The sequence below is a fragment of the Perna viridis genome, chromosome 5 (assembly GCF_037379345.1).
Source record: "Perna viridis isolate PV_CMFRI_1.1 ecotype Kerala chromosome 5, ASM3737934v1, whole genome shotgun sequence".
Classification (NCBI taxonomy): Eukaryota; Metazoa; Mollusca; class Bivalvia; order Mytilida; family Mytilidae; genus Perna; species Perna viridis.
Window position 1 is genome coordinate 41139097 of NC_142449.1, and position 25477 is coordinate 41164573.

Genomic DNA, 25477 nt, shown 5'->3' on the forward strand with positions numbered 1-25477 from the left:
GAATGATTTTTTGCAACATAATCCGATTGTCAGATGACGTTCAATTTAAATAACACCTGAGAATTTCAAAAGGCCTGTCTGCAGCAGTTAGTAAGAGAGGAAATGTACGTCTTCCGCTGCATTGAGCTTGAATAAAGATATGCAACCATTTTGTTTCTTTCAAATGAATCACATAATTCTAATTTTGTATATTTCTTAGGCTGACTATTACTTGATATAATTTATTACTCATAAAATAAGTGTTAAAATGATCATTTGGTACAACACCAATTATTTAATAAATTAACGGTGGCTTCTGTAATATCAGCTGTTTTTTTTTGTTTTCCATGCAAAAAGTTACAACTGCATTATTGAAACATCATAGCCAGTAACTTGTTCACATATCTTGACCAAAATTATCTTTGCATTTTGATCAAATATGTACATTTTTTCATAAAATCATTTTATTCATCATTTTGTGATGTATATTTTTTATGTGATACACAGGCAAAGCAAATATTTTTTATACGAAATTCATTTTAATTGAAATTCACATGAAATTTACGCAAACTTCACATGAAATTCAGAAACAAATTTCATGTGAACATTATATGAATTTCATGTGAACTCTCACAAAATTTATTTGCTCAATTCAGGTTAAAATTATGTGAAATTCATGTGAAAATCACATGAAATATTTTTGCCTGGGTATGTCAGGGTGTAATACCTTGGTGGACTATTTGAAATTGGTATACATGTTACATGTCGTTATTAACCTGGATAAGTGTATGTTGTGTGGTCTGAGTGTTTGGTGTGGTAATTCATAAAGAGTAACTTGTGAATACTTTTAATTCTGTGAGCATTGTTATGTTTTACAAGGTAACTGTTCAGAATAAGCAATATTTTTAGAATTTATATTTCAGAGGTTTTTTTTGTTTTTCATACAAAAAAATGCAAGTATAGATGAAATTAATGAATTTTTCAATTTTTATTTTGCTTTTTGAGATACTGCATTTAGTCAACTTGCATTTTGTTTGATAATTTTACATACCATTTTTTTTTAAATTTTCAGCTCGTGCATGTGATTTCTGAGTTATCTCCCTTGGGACATTACAAGAAATATTGAAATGTTTTTGCTGAAATTTTGAATTAAACATGTATTGTTAAATCTGTTGAACTACATGTTTGATATAGAAACTAATTTTTTGGAGGGAGAATTGTACTTTATATTTTACTGGAAATTTCATGTATTTATACCAAAAGAATGTAAAGTTAAACTGAATTCTAATCAATTTGTTCTATGTACAAATACAACACTACACTCCTTTGAATTTTAAAAAAGTAAAAAAAACACAAGCAAAATTTGAACTACCTCAAGTCCTTTTTTAGTAAATATGTGTAGTGTAGAGACTTGTATCTGTAATATACTCAAATATGCCTGTATCAATCAAGTGCTCAAATATTTAACTATAACTCGTATAGTCATGTATAATATTAGTATACTTATTAATGTTTACATGGATGCAAATAATGCATTTTGGAATTAGGTTACATGCTAACTATTACCATCTTATCATTTTTTCTTCACCGAGTAATGTATTGTTTGCAAATTGACAAGTTTCATATGTATTTTTAAGGTGTACAGCATAAATGGCTTTATTATTGATTAACCGGTTATAGAAACAGCTGTGACAATAATATTAATTGTCAATGGTCAAGTTTATCTGTCTCATAATTTACCACTTAGATTAGTCTCATACATAGCCAAAAGTGCCACTTATGATAATAATATATTACTCAATTCATACGATAATTATCATATGATTCACTAAATAATTAAAAGCTTGCTAACATAATTATCATATGTTTGTGAAAAACACATTATCATGTGATAACTATATAATATAATCATATGTAAACTGAAACGTAAGTTAATCGGATGTAAACTGAAACATATGTTAATCATGTGTAAACTGAAACATGTTAATCGTATGTAAACTGGAACATATGTTAATCGTATGTAAACTGAAACATATGTTAATCTTAACATGCTGAATTCAATGATAATTATGTATTTTACTTCACAGGATTCTCATGTGTGGCTGATTGGCTGTGTACATGTTCTTATGTACAGTTATAAGGAAACATAAGTTGGAGTTTAAATATCGCTTAAGTGATTTGTCAAAAGTTGATGAAATTGTGCATGTTTGCCATTAAAGCAATAAGGTGCACCTGTTTTATTTTCAATGAAATTGTTCACCCCTCTCAATGAGTGGGTTTGTATATTGAAATCACCTCATCTATCTTTCATTCCTTTACATCCAATCATGTTAAAACTATCTCAACTATTTTCTGGGATTTCCAATTTTTCACAGTATGAAACTTGATAGTTTGGAAAGGTAATTATCAATTATGTTATTAAACAATCAAGTTTGTAAATTTTTTTAGGATTTCATGAAATAAAAAATTTGATTATATTGTGATAATAATGTTAACATGTTTGTATTTGTGAGGTATGGTTCTAATTTGTCATTATTTTCTAATGTGTTCAAATAAGCTTGAGAATTGTAAATGCAACATTGATTTTTAACACTATGAAATGCTAATTATTTATCAAAACCTTTAGCATCATTAATACTGAGGAATATTTTCACATGTCAGAAATTACAAAAATAAGCAACTGCTGTAATTAATATGTTTACATTAAGCAGTGGTATTTTTCTTGATGAAACAAAACAATCTCGGACTTTGTTATAAGGGCTGTTCAATATTTTGTTTCCATTATGGACAGACCAAATTGTTATAGATTGTTATTTTATTAATTTTTATTAAGGTTATTCATTGTTGGTAATGATAATTATTGTCTCAATGTACAGTTTAAATGTAGATAGTCAATGATGTCATGTAACAAAGGCTAGTGTAATAATCTAATTTGACATTATATTATACACCCACTCAGTTGGCATCACTTTGTCTGTCTCTCATTCAGTTCATCAAAATTTTTTTGGTTCCCAATACAATTGCCAGGTTGATTTCAAATTTGGCATGTTGCTTTATATAGATGAGTCATACAATTTTTCACTGCATGGAATAATGGAAAAAAATAATTGTTACAAAATTTCTTCCTCCACTGGACAGATCTATTTCAAAATTGGTATTTAGCTTCATATAGATGGGGCCTATGTTGTAAGAGATCTTGATTGCTGTCCACTTCCTGTTTGGGTGGGGGTGTACCTAGCACGACAACACTCTCAGCTTTATGTTATTTTTATTGTTTATATATAAATAATTATTTTAGTGTGTAAACATACAGATTTTCTTTCTATTATGAGTAGTTTAAACTATCTTTCCACTGGAGTTGGTAAAATTAAGATTTTCAACATGCAAATTTTAGCCAGCTTGTTAAAATCTAAATTTGACCTTAGAGAGTGATGAAATAATTTAAATCGTGAAAAAGGTGAAGGAAAAATGGTTTCTTCCTTGAAATTTTTGAACAACTTGGAAAAAATAAAATGGAGGAAACCTCTGCCAGAAATTTAATTTCTGCACTGTGGTTAAAAAGTCGTGTGTTTCTTAATAACCAGCATAGAATGTGAGAAATAGATTATAGGCAAAGTTATTTAATCAAACATTAAACAAATTTAAATAATTCACCGATGGTATGAATAATTATTGGAACAAAAATTTCTTTGGTTCTATAAAATTGTTATTTTATTTTGCAGGGTAAAATTTTATGTAATAAATCTTAGTTTTACTATATTCTATGGTAAGGTTGGAACAGATATTGTGGAATGCAGGAAATGCACCTCCTAATAACCTTAATCTAAAATAGTTAAAACCTTTAGAGTCAAAATTGTGAACCAAAAACCATCAAGGTTTGTTAACCAGTAAGTTTGTCAACCTACACAAGGGTAGAAATCTTGTTATTTTTTATATCTTCAATTAAAGAATTCAAAATTGTTAGGCAATCGAACTTATATCATTTTACTTGAAGGCCAATGAAGAAGGGAGTTAATTTTACTGGTTCAGTCTCCTTTAAAAAAAAGTATGAGGCCTTTTGCATCGTTCACATCTAGAAGAAAAATATGATGGGGTGGGGGTTACATTATTTACTGCCAGAAGAAAAATATGATAGGGGTGTGGTTATTTTATTCATATGATTATTAAAAAGATAATGCAGCTCCTACATGAGTGGGAACTTAGAACCAAGGAATTATTTTAGTGAGCCTTAGATAGTAAAACAAATATGTGAATCTCATTTACTTATGAAAAATAATGTCTCATCTATTTTGTGAACTGAATAGAGTTATTGTCCTTTAGTATTGTTAATTTATTTCTGTTCATAACTAATTGTAACCAAAATGAAATGCCTTTAACTTGCTCACACACTGCCTTTACAATGTTGAATACATCTAACTTGAGAAATAAAGAGCGGAAAATGTTTATTGGTTCTATGTTTTAAATGTGATATGTTTGCTTCCAGTATCTGTCTGTCTATATTATATTATATATTTGTTTTCATTCTCCCATTAACCTTGGATCTATCTTGCTTTTTATTATATAGATAGTGATTTACCAAATGTTCCCTATGCAAAAAATTTATATTTCACACTGCTAAATAAATCCAGTAATTTCACTCTCAGACTTTCTCCCACCAAAACGTTACGAAACGAATATCAATCTGCCGTTAAATCTAGGTGTTCCTCAACACTCATAATCATATTTTGGTCATTCACACTTTCTAATTAACTATCCTATTATTATTTCTCAAATAAGCCTTCTATAATAACATTCATTGGTTGTCCTCAAATTTTCTTTGAAGTAGGCCCAGTTTATTACTTGTCTTTGGATTTTGGCCTATGAGGTTCCCAGGAGCCTGAATAGCTCACCTGTCTGTTTGATTTGAGAAGACTTTGGTAGGACTTATCATAATGATCATTTCAAGCTCCTATCTATCATAGTTCACAAGATACTTGCTGAAAACTTTCAAGGGCAATAACTCTTACAAGGAGTCGTCTGACTACTTTGATCCCTTGAAGACTTATGTATGCCTTATAATGAGGATCATTTCATCAATTGCAAGACCTAATTGTTTTGGAGATATATCCGAAAACTACTGTCTGACCCCAGTGTTCTATTTTTAGTAACGGCAGCCATAATTTTCGATGGATCAAAAATCCCCACATCATTTTAATGCAGGATACCCCAAGGAACATTCTTACCAAGTTTTTTGAAAGAAATAATATTAAAATAAGCAACAACAAAAAACGTAAAAAAGGGCAATAACTCTAACATGGCTAAGTTCTCACGAACCACTTCCGGTCAAATGGCCACCCCCCCTATGTAGTACCAAAAACACACTGAACCTAGACATATGCATTGTAAGTGCATTATTTGTGTGTATTATGATTAAAAGTAGTCAAAATAAAGCTGAGAATGTGTACTTTAAAATTATATATGTAATTAACTACAAAAGTGTATGAATGTTGTTTACATGTGTGAGTAATTTGCCTCCATGCTGTCAGTTAGCAGAACAGGTAAAAATGTGGATTTTTAGTATTATTTATTCAAGTAAATTTTGTGAAGAATTTCTACTATCATCGTACCATTAGCATAATGATTTCGGAAGCCTTATTTTCCAAGCTTCGCAACGGTATGCAGCTTTAAGATGTCATTTGTCCTGGGAATTCACAGTGAGACTTTGAAAATTACTTTTTTAACATGTAAAGTAATGGAAACGTTAGATGTGGTTAGTGAGACCATAAATTAAATTAAGGCATATTTCAGAGAAATGCATAATTTGAGCAAAATTGCCTTTCCTGGTCATTATTTCCATTTTCCCATAAAATCAGTATAGTGATATTGGTAATCTGGCTATATTTTAAGAGGTACATTGTGCAAGGTATTTTAAAAAACAACATAGCAACAAGATTTTTATCAGTAACAGTGACTCATAACTTGACCTCATCCATGAAATACAGGTCACTGCTTGGGATATTCAAAGTACTCAAATAGTCACACAGCACAGACTTAGAATCACACAGTAATGAAATAGGTATGATATAAATTGTTGAAATCTGTTCTTTTTTCATAATGATAAATGATATTTACTATTACAACTTCTTGAATTATCATAGGTATCAATTTGGTGTGACAAGTTAGTTAAAATTGTAATTTTTTAGTAATTTATGGAAAATGTCACTGAGGGGCATGATATAAAAATCACCATTTCTTTGTAGTCCTATGTCTGATTTTGATAGTTTTGGTGTTATTAGACTCACAATACCACAAGCTTTCATAAAATGTAAAAAAAAGAAAAACATCAAAACTCATAAAATGTTTTTAACAGATTTAAACGAAAATTTGACCACAGATAGATCTTGTCATTATGATAGGACAGTACTTAGACATTATTGATTAAATTGTTATTGTTGAGAAAGGGAGGAATGTATAATGACTTTAAGAATTAATATTGTCTATTTTAACTATAAATTGAATTATATGCATGTACGGGTAAACATGTACGGGTAAACTGGACACATAGAATATTTATGTCCAGATTCACATTGATTGATGGATGTGTCAATGATGATAGTAGAAACTTGGGAAGGGTTAAAGAAAGAATTGATACTGTTTCTGATGCTCATTTCGCGGGGAAAATGCTAGGAAGAATTAGGCAAAAACGTGATGAAAATGTTCAATTGTTTTCTGAAAGGTTATTAAATTTGGCTGAGGAAGCATATGGTGATCTGCCGGGGGGAATTTTAATGTCAGTAGTGAATGTATTGTAGTCTTGTTATTGTCTACACACACTTTATTATGGTTGACTCAAACCAAGAATGGATTAAGATTCACGCTTCAAACAAATCATGTACCAAATGTATTGCGGATAGCAAAATAGTGATGCAAGTTTACACATTTTTTATGTTCCTGATAAGTTGTGAAGTTATGAATCAGGAGGACGTTTTGCGAAAAAAAATATTTAGTTACAGTAGTGCGTGTTCATAGGTCAAATATATTTTGGTCGATTTTTTTTTCTTCTGATGGTTTCTATAAAATCTTATTCTTTCTTTGATATTCCCTAGATGCAAATTACTATTCACAGAACTTCACTTTTATTTTAATTAGTGCATACGTGATTTTATATTTTATTATTGTCAGCTCCATTTGTCGTTGCGTATATACGAGAAGTGGTCGGTCGTATTAGTAATTAGTTGAAGCTGTTAGGTATATGGCTTCATGGCAGTTCGCGCGCGTTGTTGTTTTGTTTAGTTGAAGCTGTTAGAAATATGGCTTTATGGCAGTTCGCCGTTATTATTTTAATTATAGTTGAAGCCGTTAGATATATGGCTCTATGGCAGTTTGCCGTTATTGTTTTATTTAGTTGAAGCCGTTAGATATATGGCTGTATGGCAGTTGGCCGTCATTTGAACGTAGATAACGTTGTTTTTATGTTACAAGAGGTAACATTGTTGACCGAGGCAATAAGAAAACACAGAAATGCGTATGTAGTAATGAGGTGCATCGTGAAGTTTTGTGAAATGTTATTAAGTTGCTCTAAATTGGTTATCCAGATTTTGATTTGGTGTTAGAAAGAATATGTCAACGTGTATGGGTTGCTTAAGTCGGTTTCTTTCTTACCATTTAGTTATTTTAGCCATGTTTAGCATGCTTAAATTTTGCCGAGCATACTTTATTTAAATGCATAGGAGTATTTTTGAAGTTGATTTTTTTTTTGTAATCTTTACGTAGGTAAATTTTTTTTCGGGAATTGATTTTTTTTATTATTATTAATTGTTAGGGATTATTTATTTATTGGCGGCCGTATTTTCGGATTATTGGAACGTGTCAAAATTAAGCAGGAATCTATTTCCGAGACTGATATAGATACTGATACGGAAGTAAGTACTACAACTTCCTCTGGTGAATATTCTTCTCCTTTTTCTTCGTTACACTCTGATAAGTACATTTGAGAATCCTTTTCGTCGAAGGTCGGCTCAACAGGGTCAACCAAGCTTTCAAGCAGTAGAGAAGAGATGCTGTTACTCCAAAACGTATATTTCAATCACATAAGAAACGTCGTCTTCATAAAACCTCAAAAGGAAATGAGACATTGAAATTGACTTTCGATGTCTTAAAAAAGATTGCTTTGCAGTGCGTTTAATTCATTGTCATATTGATCTTGTCCTTCTGTTGTCAATTTTATTGTACACAATTCAAGTTTTTATTAGTTGGTCTGTGAACAATTAAGATGTTCACAAAAGTTTTCATTGTAGTCATATCATTCATTTTCATTATTTTTTTTTTATTCATTTTGAAATCTTAGTTATGGTTCTTTTAAACTTAACTGGAAAATGGTGGTTCAGATCGAAGTCAGTTGTTGAACTCGTTGGCATTTAGCCAAAATTTTAGAAGTTATCTGTTGTTATAACATTGGGTTCGTATCTCTTTTATGCAGATGGCACTTTACTTTAGAGAACCTGAAAATGAACCAGCCATGTAAACATTTCTGGCAGTAATTCTGATTCGTTTACAGAAGAGCCGTTTTGCCAAAGCTGGCACCTTGATTATCAGTTTCTGGAACCGTTATTCCAGACATTACCTATCGGGACAATACAGCATGTGCATAATAAATATGATTGTGTGTTTTTTTTTTTTGTTTTTTTTTTGTTGATTCATTTTGGTGTCTCATTTCGCATATGTTAGTAAACTATTTATGTTTTAGTAAACACAATGGCTTTCATGAGTGCGCCTTCGTTTATTGTGGTCTTAGTTGATGAGTTGTATGTTTCGTATCTCATATGCATATTTAGTTGTTGTTGTTTCATTTTAATTGTTTTGTGTGTATAATTTTATTAGTTTTTGGTCTTGTTTATTGTAGAGATGGTAATGTTCCATCTGGTTGTCTTCCTGCTCTTTGGTTTTTTGGTCGTAATCAGAAAACGATTACCACTGTCCGAAAGTATATCTATTTTAAATATTATGAGAAATGAGGTTTTCCAAAATAGGGAACTTTTGAATTAATTGGTCACTAAGTATAGGGGACTCATAGGTCGTCTGCAATACAGAAATTTTACAGAAACATATTGTAAGGGTAGAAAATTTCATCGTACTTAATTTTCATTGGCGGGGTTTAGTTAAAGGAATTCTTTTCATGATTGAAAAAGATTTATTTTATTTAGTTAATTTGAAACTTCAGTTATAAATTAGAAAGTAATGCACTGGCAGTTAATAAGGCTAGAACGCAATATGTGCTTTCGACTCCAGATGAATTAAAACGGTGTTCCAATCCATTAGTCCATTAGTTTTGCAACATTAAAAGTACAGTCTACCCAGTAAACTTAAGTAAGACATGTATTATTACTCTTATCATGAAAAACAAAAATATCTTAAACAAACGTTGTCAAACACTCGTTTATCCTAATTCGATTCTCCCTATGGCAGGTCACATACGGGAAGGTCTTTGGGTAATAGCCACACAAAAAAGATTAAGGCTCTCCGTAGTTTGTCGTAATCCTTCCCAATTATCTACCACAAGTATAAATCCACCTATTGGATTAGTAAAGTTACAAACTTCTTCTTCTGCTACTAGTGATTCTTTAACACTTTTACCATATTACAAGGGTGAAGACCGTTTTCAAAGTTCACAACCATTAAAAAGATTAATTGAAATTTACAATGTGTCTGAATTCACAATATGGCAACCTTTTCATTTAGCTTTGCCTAATTTTACTATTGATGAGCTTCCTAACACATTGCAACATATGGAAACCATACCAATGGCGAATTTAATCAATCAGTTATAAGATTTACGAACAATTGATACTAGTTTTCAAATTCCGAATTGGGGGTATGCAGGTATCTCATTGTTAATTGCCATATTAATTGGGGTTGGGATATTTTGTTATTGTCGACAAGCTAGTTTTTGCAGACACTCATGGTTGGCCAGAAAAAACAGAGGCAAGTCTGACGAACATGAAGCAGCTGAAAATGGGTATAAACTGGTGACAACGGTGTCGACAGATGCTGACTCTGGGTTACGTGATAGACGATACTGCGATTTAGACGAAAACAAAGTAGAGCAAGTGGTCATGAAAACAGTCTCCAAGATATATCCTTCGTTCGAGGCGCAACACAATGGTTAACAACCCTTAGCAGTGATGGCAATTAGACGGGAGACGAATATGGCAAACTCACACAAACTGACGATACTATATAATCATGGAACAGAGGAGAGCTGGAGCGCAGTTGACGGTGTTAGTGAATTTGTAGCTGTATAACCGAACTTTTACATTTTGTAGCTGTATAACCGAACTTTTACAATTTATAGCTGTATAATCGAACTTTTACATTATATAATCATGGAGCAGAGGAGAGCTGGAGCGCAGTTGACGGTGTTGGTGACTTTGTAATTGTATAAACAAACGTTTACATTTGTAATCATGGAGCAGAGGAGAGCTGGAGCGCGGATGATTTGTAAATAAACTCATTGATCTGTTATTATATTATTGAACTTGATGTTCCAGTAACGATAGGATCGGAACTTCATTTATCATCTTCATGCGGTGTCGGACATTGACATTCATCTTTATATAACTTTTCTCAATTGATGTGTGCCTAGTTTCTGGTGACGGATTTTTCAAAATAAACTTGACTGTACACAATTAGCGAGTACTACCACAATGCAAGTACGGTTACCGGCCTGTTTGCTGAATTATCTACGATAATTCCTTGAGAAAGGGAGGAAATATGATAGGACAGTACTTAGACATTATTGATTAAATTGTTATTGTTGAGAAAGGGAGGAATGTATAATGACTTTAAGAATTAATATTGTCTATGTTAACTATAAATTGAATTATATGCATGTACGGGTAAACATGTACGGGTAAACTGGACACATAGAATATTTATGTCCAGATTCACATTGATTGATGGATGTGTCTTATATAATTGAATGGTATATATATATGATCTTTTTGTATATTCGGGGAGCGTAACAAGTAATGAGCAAGTCAAAAGAAATGCAATTATACCTAGAGGTAAAAAAAAATACTTGTACACAAATAATAAATCGGCGGGTTAACTGGACACATAGAATGTTTATGTCCAGATTCACATTGATTGATGGATGTGTCTTATATAATTGAATAGTATATATATTTGAACATGTTGTATATTCAGAGAGCTCGCTTTTACTCTTGAACATGTTGTATATTCGGAGAGCTCGCTTTTAGTCTTGAACATGTTGTATATTCGGAGAGCTCGCTTTTACTCTTGTAGTAAACGTTACAGTCAGTTTTACTTGTATTGGCATTATAGTCCGTACCAGACTCTACCACATATTTTTCATAGACAATATTAATTCTTAAAGTCATTATACATTCCTCCCTTTCTCAACAATAACAATTTAATCAATAATGTCTAAGTACTGTCCTATCATATCATGCTGAACACTTTTACCGGAAGTCAGAAATTGGCGTAACCTAATGGTTTTGGAAATATATGCGTAAAAACTACTGTCTGACCATATGTTCTTTTAAGCTCACCTAGCCGAAAGGCCATGTGAGCTGTTGCCATCACTTTGTGTCCGTCATCGACGTGCGTAAACTTTTTCAAACATTTTGTCTTCTGAAACTACTCAAAAGATTGCAACTAAACTTTGTTTGAATGTTCCTTAGGGTTATTTTTAACAATGCATGTGTTGGGATTTTTGCTCTAGCGAAAAACATGGCCGCCTTGACTAAAAATAGACCATATGGGTAAAATTATTTGTTTGTTTGTTTGTTCGTTTTTTGTTGGGGTTTAACGTCCGAGCAGCAATATTTCAGCTATATTCAGACGATGGACATGAAATGGATGATAAAATGAACATGAAATAGTGATGAAATGAAAAAAAAAAAAGATGGGACACAAGGATAATAGGGTCGACATATTTTGATTGCCACTAGAAAAAAGGGGGTGGTCAGGCAATTTAGCCTCCTGTGGCAGAGCGCAAAGGTTCATACTCCTATCGAATACCACAGCATGGTTCTTTAAAGTGCGAGGAACGTGACATATTTCCCAACATGGTGTACCACTATGGTTTGCGGTCAGGTTTTCCGTATTATAACCTGACAACTCCAGCATGTAACATACCAGGGGTATCCCATTCCACCACCTGGGGCACACAACCCAGTTGCTCTGTGCAGAGCGCCTATCTCCCGGTTAGGTTTCTGAGCACTATTTAGTCGTTTTTTACAAGCTTAGCGCTGCTGCAGACCTATTCTTTTAACACCCGGACCTGCACGGGGCGGTAAAATTGTAGATTTATGCAAATAACTGAAAACAGTTGGATTTAGTTAAAATCTGGTTGGAAGGAAAATTGTTCAGCATAATGGGATGGACCTATGCCGAAATTTTCAGAAAGATCCGTTGACGAATGAATTATGGGATCTAAAATGGATTTTTTACCCCGAATTTTTAATTTCCCACTGAAAATCTTTAAAATCTTCTCCTGTTAAACTACTGGATGGATTGAAACAAAACTTTGCATAAATGTTATGTAGAACATGTTTAACAATCTGTGAGTGGGCATTTTTACTTGCGAAAAATAAATGCACTGTTACTAAAAATAGGTGAAATTTTGGAATTATGCAAATAACTAAAAAAAAAAGAAACAAAAAGTTTGGTTCAGCTTAAAACTGGTAGGGGGTAAAATTGTTCAGCATTATGGAATGGACCTAGGCCAAAATTTTCAGAAAGATCAGTTGACGAATTAATGAGTTGTGGGGCCTGAAATGGATTTTTTCCCCGAATTTTACATTTCCAACTTTGAAAATATTCTCTCTTAAACTACTTGATGAATTATAACAAAATTTTGCATGAATTTTATGTACAATATGTTAAGCAATCTATGTGTGTGGATATTTTATCTTGTGAAAAACATGGCCACCGTTACTAAAAATAGACCATAGGGGTCAAATTTCAGAATTATGCAAATAACTGGAAAACAGTTGAGTTTAGCTAAAATATGGCAAGGATAAAAATTGTTCAGCATGATGGGATACCTACATGCACATGAATGTCGAAATTTTCAGAAAGATCCTTTGGCAGAAGAATAGGTTATGGGTCCAGAAATGATTTTTTTTAATCTCCTCTTAGACAACTTGTAGGATGGATTGTAACCTAACATTGCATGTTAGGATATCCTTAACCAATTTTTATCTGTCGAAAGCGTGGCTCCCACTAATAAAAATTGACAACTTGTTGAAATAACTTGAACATTATTTTAAAGGGTTTAGCCTAATTTTCTAAAGGGGAAATTGATCAGCATGGTGAGACCGACGTATGCTGAGATTTTCTGAAGATATGTTGCCCAATGTTGGAGATATTGCCCTTGAAAAGAAAAAAAATGACAATTAGAGATTTATTTTATAATATGAAAACCGGGTAGATAACTAAGATGCTCTCTGTATTGATTAAATGATTCTTGTGCGGTTAGGTCTAGAGTCCATAAAGACTTTTTTGGACCAGGTGAGCGATTCAGGCTCTCCAGAGCCTCTAGTTTTAGTAACGGTGGCCATATTTTTCAACGGATCAAAAATCTCCACATCAATTCTATGCAGGATACCCTAAGGAATATTCATACCAAGTTTGGTTCCAATTGGTCAAGTAGTGTCAGAGGAGAAGAGTTTTGAAAAATTGTTAACGACGACGGACGACATGTGAAGGCAATAGCTTACACAGCCTTCGGCCAGGTGAGCTAAAAACCTGTGACTGATTTGAATGAACTTGAATTGTATACTAGGGAGGCTCTACAGATGATTTTTGTTTTTGTTTCAGTTTGATTAAACATGAAGGTCATCGGAGGCTATATGGGTTCTTGATTGGTCAATTTTCTTTGATCAAAGTACATTTCTTCTGAAATCACAGGCGTCAGTTGTTTAAACAAATGGTTGTTAACCTCAATGCCTTCAACAAACAATCATCCTTTGCAATCCTGGACAAAATACATTTTCCTTTGCTAAAACCAAGGTTTAGCTAACATGATACAAATGATGTAAAGTGGGTCTATAAATAATGTACCTTTCCTTATAATGGTCAACAGATTTCTAATTTTCCTGCTGAGTGATTCATGCTGCCAATTAGCTCCTATGTTTTATGTCACATGACCCATTGGTTAAAATTGTCTAGGATTTTTTTTCCACTATGGACTCTTGTCATATTTTGTCTTGAATTGGATCATAGGCCCAATCATATGGTATTAAAACACTTCATTGTTATGCTTGTATTCTAGGAGACATGATTTCAACTTCATCCTCTAAATGGCTCAAAACAATATATGATTTGCACATATCGAAATATAAAACTTTATATGAGACTCTGGATATTAAAGAAATTCAATTAAAGTCATATCTTTTCAAACAAAAATTAGAAATATAAATCATCAGATCATTTCCCTCCGATTAGCCATCATTTCCACTCTTTCCCAATAGTTCTAAAATTTCTTCATAAATCTGTACCTTCCCTGAAAATCCATTATGTTCTACGGCTGTTAATTTGTCAATATAGTCTTGTGGTAGGTTACTTTGAACAGCTCCCTTCACAATGACATCAAGATATTGAGGACATGGCCGAGTGTCATACTGACATGGTATACCACCAGTTTGTATTTGGTAAGTCCTACACGTCAACTTTTTGCCACCTGGTGTTGTCACATCTACTTCTATAGCCGCATATCCGGATTCTTGCCTACGAAAACAAGCAATTGTGTGCGTTATCGGGCTAGGTGTACCCCACTCCACATTTCTGTCAATGGCAGATGACTATCAAATAAGAATATAGAAGCTTCCTCTTGTCTATATTTATATAGTAGTATCCAGCCATTGATAGAAAGTGGATGTGTCCCACTCATTCCCCATAGTGAAAATGGCAAACCACCAGAAAACAGTAAGTTCATATCGGACAGCAATCCTTATCGCTTATAACAAATGTCCAAATCTATATAAAGCCACTTACACAATTTGAAATCAATTTATTAGTGTGGTGCCGAGAAACACACTGAATAATAAGAAGGACGAGGAACACGGTGATTTTAATTTACTGCATAATAAATTGAGGAATAACTCATTCTGTTTGATTTAGTAAACGGATTAAGACGATTTTAAAACTTTATCCCCCAGCTTTCTTAACTGCTGGAATTGCACAAATAACATTTACATGTTTTTTTGTTTTTTTTTTGTTTTATTTTTGTTTTTGTTTTTTGTTTTTTTTGTGTGACAAGTTCGGTTCCATTCCATGTAGTCATTTCCGTGTCAAATCGACTTCTTTTTTATTTTTGGTCTGATTGTATCTATTTTTAATTAGATTCTGTAAGAAAGTTTCAATCAGATTTCAGATATCTCTTATGGTTTCCGAGAGAGACCACACCCAATAAAAAATCGACTTTTTTGGGTCTGATTTTGAATATTGTGCAATATAGTGTCCAAACCATTTGTTGTGTCCATAATGAATTTTAAGTTTAAAAGAAATAATATTGTGTCAACATTTTCCCCAACTAATCATGGTTCGACCACTGCGGTCGTATAATGTTGTGCCCCGCGAAGCTTTTTATCAGAGACTGAAGTACATAAGACTATCAAGCCAAAAATATATTTAAGATTACGCGCTGACCAAAATAGAACCCTTCACAAACGTTTAGAATACGGTATCATCTTTCGAATGCAGTGGAATCTGGAACACGAGGCACTATCATTCACATAAAAGATTGACAAATATACTGAAATAAAGCCTGTGTCAAAGGTTAAGGGACAACTTATAGTGGATTTCAAGACTGGAAATTGTTTCAAGCTTTATTCATTTTTAGTTTATTAATTACATGCACGGGAAATGGAGGATATTTGGACCACCAAAGTTAAGTCCTTGTGCAGGAATCAATAATGTATTAAGTACCATTCTGTGTAAGAATCAGACAGTGGGTGGCACATTATATTTCTTAATTTCGTCTTTTTTGCCTCAAATACATTCAATACATCAAGAAAACAACTTAACAGCTATTTAAATTTATCCTGAAGCATTGGTGACGTAGATTTTTTTTGACTGCCTATATAAGGAAAAAGTTCGGGAAGGTTTTCCCGCCATTTTTTCCATAGTGCATTTCAACTAAATTTGACCTATCAATATCTTAAAAAGGCAAACTTATCAAACACTTTCACTGTAATTTCCTGAGGTAATGAGGTATAAATACTTCGATAACGTAATAAAATATCTGTGTATTTTACTTCATGTGCCACTCCTTCTACACAATTTGCCTGACTCTTAGACGGAGAAGTACTTAATGTATTCGAACACTTTGCATTTCTGTCAAAAGCAACTCACAAATCAAGAGATGCCATATCTTGCAAGCAAAGTTCCCAAACTGTACCCCATATACAACAGTTGTCCGCCTTTTCTATGTTAGCTGCACCTCCAGGCCATCTTTTAGGATCTTTAATACCCCAGAATGTTAACTCGTATTTCTAATGACAGTAATATACAAACCAAAATATCAATGAATGAAACACATAAGACTATATTGATTGCTTCGATCACCGAAATTTATTTGTTGCTTGCCGATTGTGTACCCTTCAGTTCCTTAACCTGTTTAAATTGTAACTATTTGTCTGAAGTCCTTTTCAAGTTTTTTTTTTCTTTAATCGGCAGCAGATTTCCTCAATTTTGAAAAACTTAAGTTATCCTACTTTTCTTACACGAATAATTTCATGCTCACTGAGTACTCCTTCACACACTATTGATACGGACTTACACAAGGGGGAATAAACTGAAAACAGAAGTATTGCAGTTTATGTGCAGAAAGTTTAAAGACTTTTTAAAGAAAGCTTCAAGAAAGGAGATCACACTTCAGAAATATGTGTATTTTAGTTTATATTCCCTTACCTCCAACTTTGCGACAGCTTTATATACAGCTGAAGGATTCCTCAGTTGCAATCTCTCTTTCAATAAGTTGCTTCCAAAGGCAAAGTAAAGGAAAGTCTCTATATACAACATATAATAAAATTTAACTTAATTTTCCATCAAATATTGACCTTGTCCTGATCGTACTAGTCATTTTTTTTTTATTTAAGACAAATCCATGTGTATACATAGAGCATCAATGTTTGATGTGCCCAAGTAAGGCTAGTTATAAATGTAGAAACTTTGAATCTAAACTATGACAAAACGAATTCGAAGCTAATATTGAATACACACTTACCCGTTTTTGACATTTTCTGGAATGTGCTCGAAACCCGGAATTCATTGATTGGTAGCATTATATAAAGGTTAACATGCCTATAAATTATTCATGTCTTACGACAAATAAAACAGTACTTGTGTGAGAAGACGGGTGTGAATGTAGATAAGGGGAAAACTGTTTTTACTATTATCACACGACGACAAAACAACGACTCCATTTGTACGACTGTTATGTATTTGTTATTTTTTCGAAGGTAACATTTCTATTTTTAACTTTTTTTGCAAATAATTTTTTAGACACCGATCATTTTAATACTACTGGGGGAGAGACTGGGATTTTTTGGAAAAAAATAATTAAATTATTCCAAATTCGAGCAAAAATATCATTATTTTACTCAGCCGTGGACAGAAAAAAATATCATGATTCAATATTCCCTCCATAACTTACCAATGTAGATTTTCAAATAAAAAATCGACTCCGGCTGCTGCATAACAAAGACTTCAACTCAATAAATTCCCAGCACCCCCCCCCAATCGAGAAGAAAATTGTCTGTTCCTAAATAGCCAAGTCAAAATAAAAACAAGATTTTGACACCGCAAGGTGGCTGAGAATTTGCGAATATATAAATGAATAAAATACTCAAACCAAATCTAATCAAATGTTTTATCACCGGTACGTAAATCAATATAATAAAACATAAAAAAAGCAAACAGGCAAACACACTAACACACACATAATCATACAACATTTATACAGTCAAATAAGGTGAATAACTCTAAATCATAAAATTGTAAAATTCATAGTCTTAAAAATACATATCTTACTTCGCATACTGAAATTAGAAATTTCGTGTGTAACTACATTTGTATATCCAAATAAAAATATTTTCTTTGCAAAATAAGAGGTTTTTTTGGATATTGTTCAAAATTCAGTGAAATGTGTCTGTTCTCTACGACATCAATAATAGTCAATAGCATACTTAAATATATATGAGGGTGTAGACATATGGGCTCTTCATATCCGCTTCCCTCCACCTAGACTACCGCCTTCCACCTTCCTGACCACCGCTTCCCGGCCTCTTTCATTTTACCTCCGGTTATTGTTCCAACCATGATTCCCGCTAACCGTATTTTTCACTTTCCTTTCCCCGCCCTTCAATCACCATTTCCCACCCTTCAACCACCGATTCCCGTCCCCTTAACCCCGGATCACGGTTCCTCCCTCATTTATATACTTCATATAAAAATCTAAAAATGTTTGGAGAGTTAGCATTGTTTTTTTAAGTTCTATTCCTTACTTGCCCGCCCCTACACATTAATTGGATGAATAACGAATATCACTCAGAAAATACAATACTGATATATTAGTCCAAGATTCTGGCAAAATGCGTATAAGTTATGGCACATGAATAAAAAAATGCAGAGATTTTAATGTACTCTCAAGTATTTATACCTAATAACCTCCAGAAACAACCATTAAAGTGTTTGTAAATTAAGTTAACGATTTTGAGATATTGATAGGTTTAATTTATTTGAAATGCACTATGGAAAAATGGCGGGAAAACTTTCCCCGCACATTTTCCCTATATAAGCAGTAGAAAATCTCTATGGCACAGATGCTTCAGGATAATTTTAAAAGCTTTTCGGTTGTTTTCTAGATGTATGGAATATATCTGAGGCAAAAGGGGCTTAATTGAGAAAATAAATGATGTGCCACCCATTGCCTTGATTCTTATACAGTTTAGTGCTTAAATTCTACAGGCACTATTTGTATAAAATTTTTAAGACTCCCATATTTTTTATCAAAGAATTTTATTGAGTGCGATTGCCATCGACATCCTTGCAAGTCTAACCCATCATTCAACAAGAATTCATGATTTTTTTCTGAGACATCTGTTCAAATCTATACAAAACCTTACATACAGATGCCAACCAATGGAAACTCCATTGATAGAGTTAAAAATAAAACGAATTCTTCTTTTTGATATGTTTCGTCTAATCTGTAAACAAGCATGCAATCCAATACACAGGAAATCCCAACGAATTAATCTCCTCCTGATTTACTACCGTTTTCGAGCATTTTCAAAGTTTTTTCATATACCTCAACTTTCCCTGAGAAACCGTTGTGTTCTATTTTTCTCAAATTTCCAATATACTCTTTTGGAAGATCACTTTGTATTGCTCCTCTAATTATAACGTCCATATACTGAGGTGATGGTATTGTAGGCCATTTACACAGTTTGCCTTTAGTTTGTATTTGATAAGTTCTACATTTGTGTCTGATGTTTTCTTCCGTGACCACTTCTACTTCTATTGGCTCATAAGCACCCTCCTGACTGTAGATAAAATGTAAATTAACATAAAAATAAAACATATATTTTGGTCAGTTATAATATTTCATTCCCCCCTAATTATACTAATAGCAACAAATCAAGACAGGCCCTTCTACTTACGTAGGTTGAAAAAATTGGGTTACTCGAAGAGCTTACATTCAGCTAAATATGTAAATTTTCACATTTTTTTATTAATCGATGAAGGTATACGTGATGATTTTTAGTGGCAGTGGATCCCGTATTTAAAAGTTCGGGTGACGTACGTTGCCGAGCATAGACGAGTGCATTTACGGAACGTATTTCTTGATCATTTTCCCAACTAAATCATACTACTATGTATATAAACATAAAACAAGCTTAACTCGTGCTACTAAAATCGATTTGTACTTTTCCACTATTTGCAAAAATAAGAAAGTGTGAATATCCGCCGTGCGTTTAAATCTGCCATTGCGTATTAGCCCGAGGCTTCAGCGAGTTAGGGACATACACCAATAAGTAACAATTTACTTGTTACATTGACACGGAACTAAAGCAGTATTTTTTGTTTTCGTCTTTTTCACCCGGGTTAACGCGGTATCGTTAACACGGTACATATCGCTAACACAGTTGAACAAAAACAAAACAAACCCGAACATGCTGTCAGAAAATGGTAAGTTTCTGCTATTTATTCATCACTTTTCAGGGTAATTAATACGCCTTTGAACTCGCATAGGAATACTTATATGACCGTACATGTAGCAACGGGGTCGATTCAGTAACTTGCGAAAAACGACGTGTCAAACTAGGTATACCCCAAAAAAAGACGTATTTTTTGCGTATATTTTCATCGAGTGTGGAAGAAGAGAGGAAGGTTATGACAAATCAACACCTTCAATATCTTAAACAACCATTTTACAACATTCCCTTAAGATTTCACGGACAAGGACAGTAATGTACTCTTTTGAAACGTGGTGTTATGAAAACGTGGTTTTTAACACGGTTATGAAAAACCGATGTTATCGCACACACCGGTTTTTGTTATCGTTAACATTGACATTTAACAACATGATATGGCTGAAATAAAAAGCAAAGTATGACTTATGCGAAAACCAATGACATTTTTCTTTCACAAAATGTTACGATACTTGTTCCTTAGTCACAAGATAGTACCGCAGCAAAAATCCATTAGACTTTTTTTGACAAAATCAACTGTTTATATTAGGTTTTCATAAAGCCTGTTGATATTGACTTTTCAGGTTATAGGTAAAGATTGCAAAAAAATATTTAGTACTTTTGTCTGTTTAATACCCTCATAGATATTTCCTCGCTTCAAAAGATGAAAATAAAATTGTTGTATTGTAGGAATCAATGATGTTTTGAAAGATTTTACTCAGTTCTTAAGTCATGGATCAAAAGTCATGGTCATAAAAAATCTATGACTAAAAGCTTTATTTAGCCACAACATACTCAAAGGCATTATTAGGGGTGGACAGGGGGTATACAATTCCCGCCCCCTTAACTCCCGGTTCCCGTTCCCACAACTCCGGGTTCCCGTCTCCTTAACTTCTGGTTCCCGTCCCCTCAACTCCCGGGTTCCCGTCCCCTTAACTTCCGGTTCCCGCCCCTCAACTCCCGGTCCCCCTGTCCACCCCCTCATTATTACTAAACTTGATTTATTGTTATTTTTTTTTTTCATAAATATCTCCGACAACTTTAACCGTCAGTGTTATAGGTTAGATCACACAAGAACTTTAGGTTAAATAGCAAATCACTCATGTAGATTCAACATACTTGAAGATGAAATTGAGGTATTTATTTTGATTCTCATTCATGCAGACATAAGATGAAGGTCCCTAAGGAACCAACTTGATAATTGGATTTAAAGGTAGGCATTATCTTTGTTATAATCATGGGTAATTTTCAAAGTGATTAACTTTGCTCCTACATTATGTTTTTCAGATATGAGTTTTAATGATGATGACCAAAACGAGATCGAAGCTGTTGATGGATCATTTCTAAATGTTTCCAGTATAAAGACAGTGGCCGAAAATGAAAACAGAAATAAAAAGTTTTGAATGCGAGATATGTCATTTGAAATATGCCCATAAATCCAGAAATAATATTGTCATAACGTGTGTTAACGATAACATTTTTGTAATGACAACCGGATTGCGCGATAACATCAAATGTGTAAAGACCACGTTTTCATTACACCACGTTTCAAAAGAGTACCATTACTGTCCTTATTCGTGAAATCTAGACGCTAACATTTTAAGGGAATGTTGTAAAATGGTTGTTAGAGATATTAAAGGTGTTGAATTTTCATAACCTTCCTCTCCCCTTAACACGTCGTTTTTCGCAAGATACTGAATCGATCCCGTTGCTACATGTACGGTCAAATAAGCATTCCTGTGCAAGTTCAAAGGCGTATTAATTACCCTGAAAAGTGATGAATAAATAGCAGAAACTTACCATTTTCTGACAACATATTCGGATTTTTTTTGTTTTTGTTCAACTGTGTTATCGATATGTACCGTATTATCGATATCGCGTTAACCCGGGTGTTTTTGGTTTTATGGGGTGGCTCAAGCCGGTGCATCGGCACTTGATTAGTCATTGGATTCAATCATTAGTATACCAACATATCAATTAACTAAACTCACCGATCAAGGGATGGTATATCCTTCGTATTAAGTTCCCACACAGTACCCCAAACACTACTACTATCATCTTCCTCTATATTAGCAACAGATCCTCCCCATCTAGAAGAACTAGGATCTTTGTTACTCCAAAAAGTCAATTTATATTTCTAAGAAAAAATGACAAGATTCTCAGACATTCGTGACATTTTTTGAGCAACTTGGTGGGTGTTTCTAGGAAAGCAGAAAGCACTTACCCTACCAATGCACCTGGTCTGTGCTCCCAATTTTAAGGAAATCCGAATTGTTCTTTTACTCTTGTTTCTTTGAACGTGATTTTTTTTTGTTTTTTGTTATTCCGTGTTCTTTGTCTACTTGCCTACCTAGTTTTATCCTTGGAATATTTTCTTTTGATTTCCGCTCAAATCTTGGTTCCCCTACTATCTCAGAGTATTGCAAGTAGCATTACAAACAGAGTTCCCTTTATAGTGGTGAATATATGTGGAGGGCCATAAGAATTGAAACTCCATAACTTTTGTCTCGGCCTTTTGTTAAAAAAAATCTATTTTGTTTAATATTTGGGCAGAAATGAGAAAACGATAGCTTGTAACCCACCCTCTTCTTAAATAGACTTCTTAATTGACTTGCTTGATTTTTTAATGTTGTAAACAAACATGCACAATCCTGTTGTACAAGTTCAAGGGTCATAACTTCGGTATAGACCAATGAAAATAGCACACTCTTTCCTGATATGAAATAAATTAATACTTAAACTGAGACGACACATAAATCATATATTCATGAGCACATTCCTGAAACCCCGTATACATATATCATATATTCAAGACACACACCCTAGTACCGACTGCAACATATAGGACTGGAAACTTCCAACCAGGGAGTAATATAAAATCCCTGTTCAAACTTACCAAATCATGTTATTCTTTATCCATATTCACAGACATACATGTATGTATTTTATCTTCATCTCGAAATAGACAAAGGGAAAAGATTTCAGATATTGAAACCGTGTGACAAGCGGACTCAATATCGCTTTGTTGTGTATAGAAACGCCACATGCAGCAATAAGCCAGTGCAATAAGCGGACCAAAGGAATGGACGGGTACTCTGATGCTAGAAAAGTTCCGTTGAAAAAATATTATCACTGATCAAGTTTCCACCCTGTGTCAGTTTGCAGACCCCCGACCCTTTTGGATTTTCTGGATCACTACGCCTATGAATTGTTTGCATAGTTCATTTTTTCAAGATTACAAACGACATTCTGCGTTATAGGGCTTAAGATGCTTATGCAAGACAACTTAAGCATGGTTATGATGTATATTGGTCACGCTCGTCCATACCAAAGTTCTACGGATGTCAATTTGACCTGACCGGAACAGTGTCATAAATTACACCTATTTGTCATATAGACGTTATTTAACTCCGAAAACGACCTTTAAGAGTTATATAATTAACGGGTAGCGGAGTGGCGGATGTATCTTAAGGGGTTCCGCACTTTCCCATAGTACACCCCTTCGGTTTTAGGTGGATTCGTGTATAAATGCTGTTTTTTACTGTGTACATGAGTGTGTGCTTTATTGTTACTTTGTGTTATGTGACTTAGAAATTTATCTGTTGTCGATTTGGTGTTGTTTTATTTTTTTGTTGTTGGACATTTCTACTTTTTATCTTTTTTCACAACCTTTCATTTCTAATTATTCAATTTACCTACTTCTAATTTAGCGGTGGTTTTGTAAATTGCTGACGGGTTATTTAGCCGCAACCGCTCTTTTAACAAATTGCTTCCAAAACCAAAATATAGAAATGTCTCTAAAAAGGAAACGTTATTAGCATGTATATAACATCGTCACTTTTAAAATATACATGTACTTTAACAAAATTTTAAAACAGAACAAACAACTTTTACGATAAATAACAAACAAAACAAAAACAAGCAAACAAAGAAACAGAAAGTTTAAATAATAAATTAATGCTCTGGGGAAATTAAACCGATACTGCTTAGGATTACTCTGAACATCTGATAAAAAATTAACAATATCGAAAAAAATACGGTTATCATAAACAACTAACATTCAGAGTGATATTCCTAGAGTAATCACGGGAACCAAGATTCTGTGGAATTCAAAAGAATGCAATCCAGGGACAAAGACCAGACAGAGAAAACAGACACATACAACAAAGAACATAAAATAACCTAAATAATACGTACAAAGAAACAAAAGTAAATGAGCAACTCGGACTCCACTAAAAACTGTGGGTATGGACCAGCTGCACCGGTAAGGTAAGCGTCCTCTGCTTCCTTAAAATCATTCGTCGAGTGGCCCATAAAAAAGTCCGGGGTAGACGAAATAGGAAAGGAAAACTATGACCCATTGAACAAATCGGTTCTTATGCAGATGGATACAACGTAACGATCCAAAAGCATAAAACTTTTTAGTGATGACTTCATTCTTGTAGCAACATAACCTTGCTTCAGAGGCCTAATTATAAGAAGTCTAGCAACTCATGAAACGATCCGCCTTCCAATTTAACACATAAAAACTGAGTAACGACATAGGTCTCTGATAACGATAATAATTTTATTTAAAATTACTTTTTCTTAAGGTTACTCACTTCATCCTAAGCCCATTAAAAAAATTAGGCACCTGCTTTGAGTTACGAGCACAGAGTGAAGAGACAACCTTTAGTTCTGATGAAATAATTCCTAATTGAAGAAAGTAAACGGGCCGTCTAACAATAAAAAAAAATGGTCGCAATTTGAAAACTCCATTTTTCAACAGTTGATGCGTATCCTACCGAGGTTACACCGGCTATGAAATTACTTGCAAGTGACAGCACCTCCAAAACGCTGTGGGATAAATAAAAAAAATATTTAACTTGAGTTTTTTTTCTTTTCACTCGTATACTTCTTTCTATTGCTTCATATTGCTAAATTTAATAAACTACTCGGCGTTCAATTACTATTACGTGTACACCTTATTGCAGTGCCAATATATCTATAATCGATTTCGTTATTCAACTACATATATATCAGTACTTCGCTTTTATTCGCCTGAATAGCCAATTATAACAATTACAAGAGTTAATTTTCTAATCTTAATACACTTTCAATTTTAATAACATACCAGCTTTTGACATTTTGTACAAAATCCTTTAGTTATATATAGATGTATATAGCTCTGGTTATAAATAGACGATGCGTTCGAAATATCAAATGTACTGAATAAAAGTTCGCATATAATGAGCATAAATAATATGTATGTTTGATCCATATCATTCTATTTTTTCTACAAAAGAATACCGGCTACAATT

At 33.4% G+C, this 25477-nt stretch overlaps 2 protein-coding genes and 1 long non-coding RNA gene across 3 annotated transcripts; 1 reads left to right on the top strand and 2 right to left on the bottom strand.

The window, feature by feature from the left end:
* Window positions 1-14316: 14316 nt before the first annotated feature.
* On the bottom strand, window positions 14317-17687 carry LOC148617730 (gamma-glutamylcyclotransferase-like). Its single transcript, XM_088585256.1, has 4 exons — window positions 17213-17687; window positions 16897-16994; window positions 16339-16478; window positions 14317-14712 (listed from the first exon to the last, which is right to left on the bottom strand). Exons 1-4 carry the CDS (start codon window positions 17268-17270, stop codon window positions 14427-14429), a joined length of 582 nt encoding a protein of 193 aa, XP_088441382.1. The 5' UTR covers window positions 17271-17687; the 3' UTR covers window positions 14317-14426.
* Window positions 17335-21586, top strand: LOC148617731 (uncharacterized). Its single transcript, XR_015922522.1, has 2 exons — window positions 17335-17447; window positions 21465-21586. It is a non-coding gene; the product is annotated as an uncharacterized LOC148617731 (long non-coding RNA).
* On the bottom strand, window positions 17844-25407 carry LOC148617732 (gamma-glutamylcyclotransferase-like). The gene is made up of 4 exons (XM_088585257.1): window positions 25291-25407; window positions 23877-23974; window positions 22169-22314; window positions 17844-19529 (listed from the first exon to the last, which is right to left on the bottom strand). The coding sequence occupies exons 1-4, from the start codon at window positions 25301-25303 to the stop codon at window positions 19238-19240; spliced, it is 549 nt and encodes a 182-aa protein (XP_088441383.1). The 5' UTR covers window positions 25304-25407; the 3' UTR covers window positions 17844-19237.
* Between the last annotated feature and the right edge of the window lie 70 nt (window positions 25408-25477).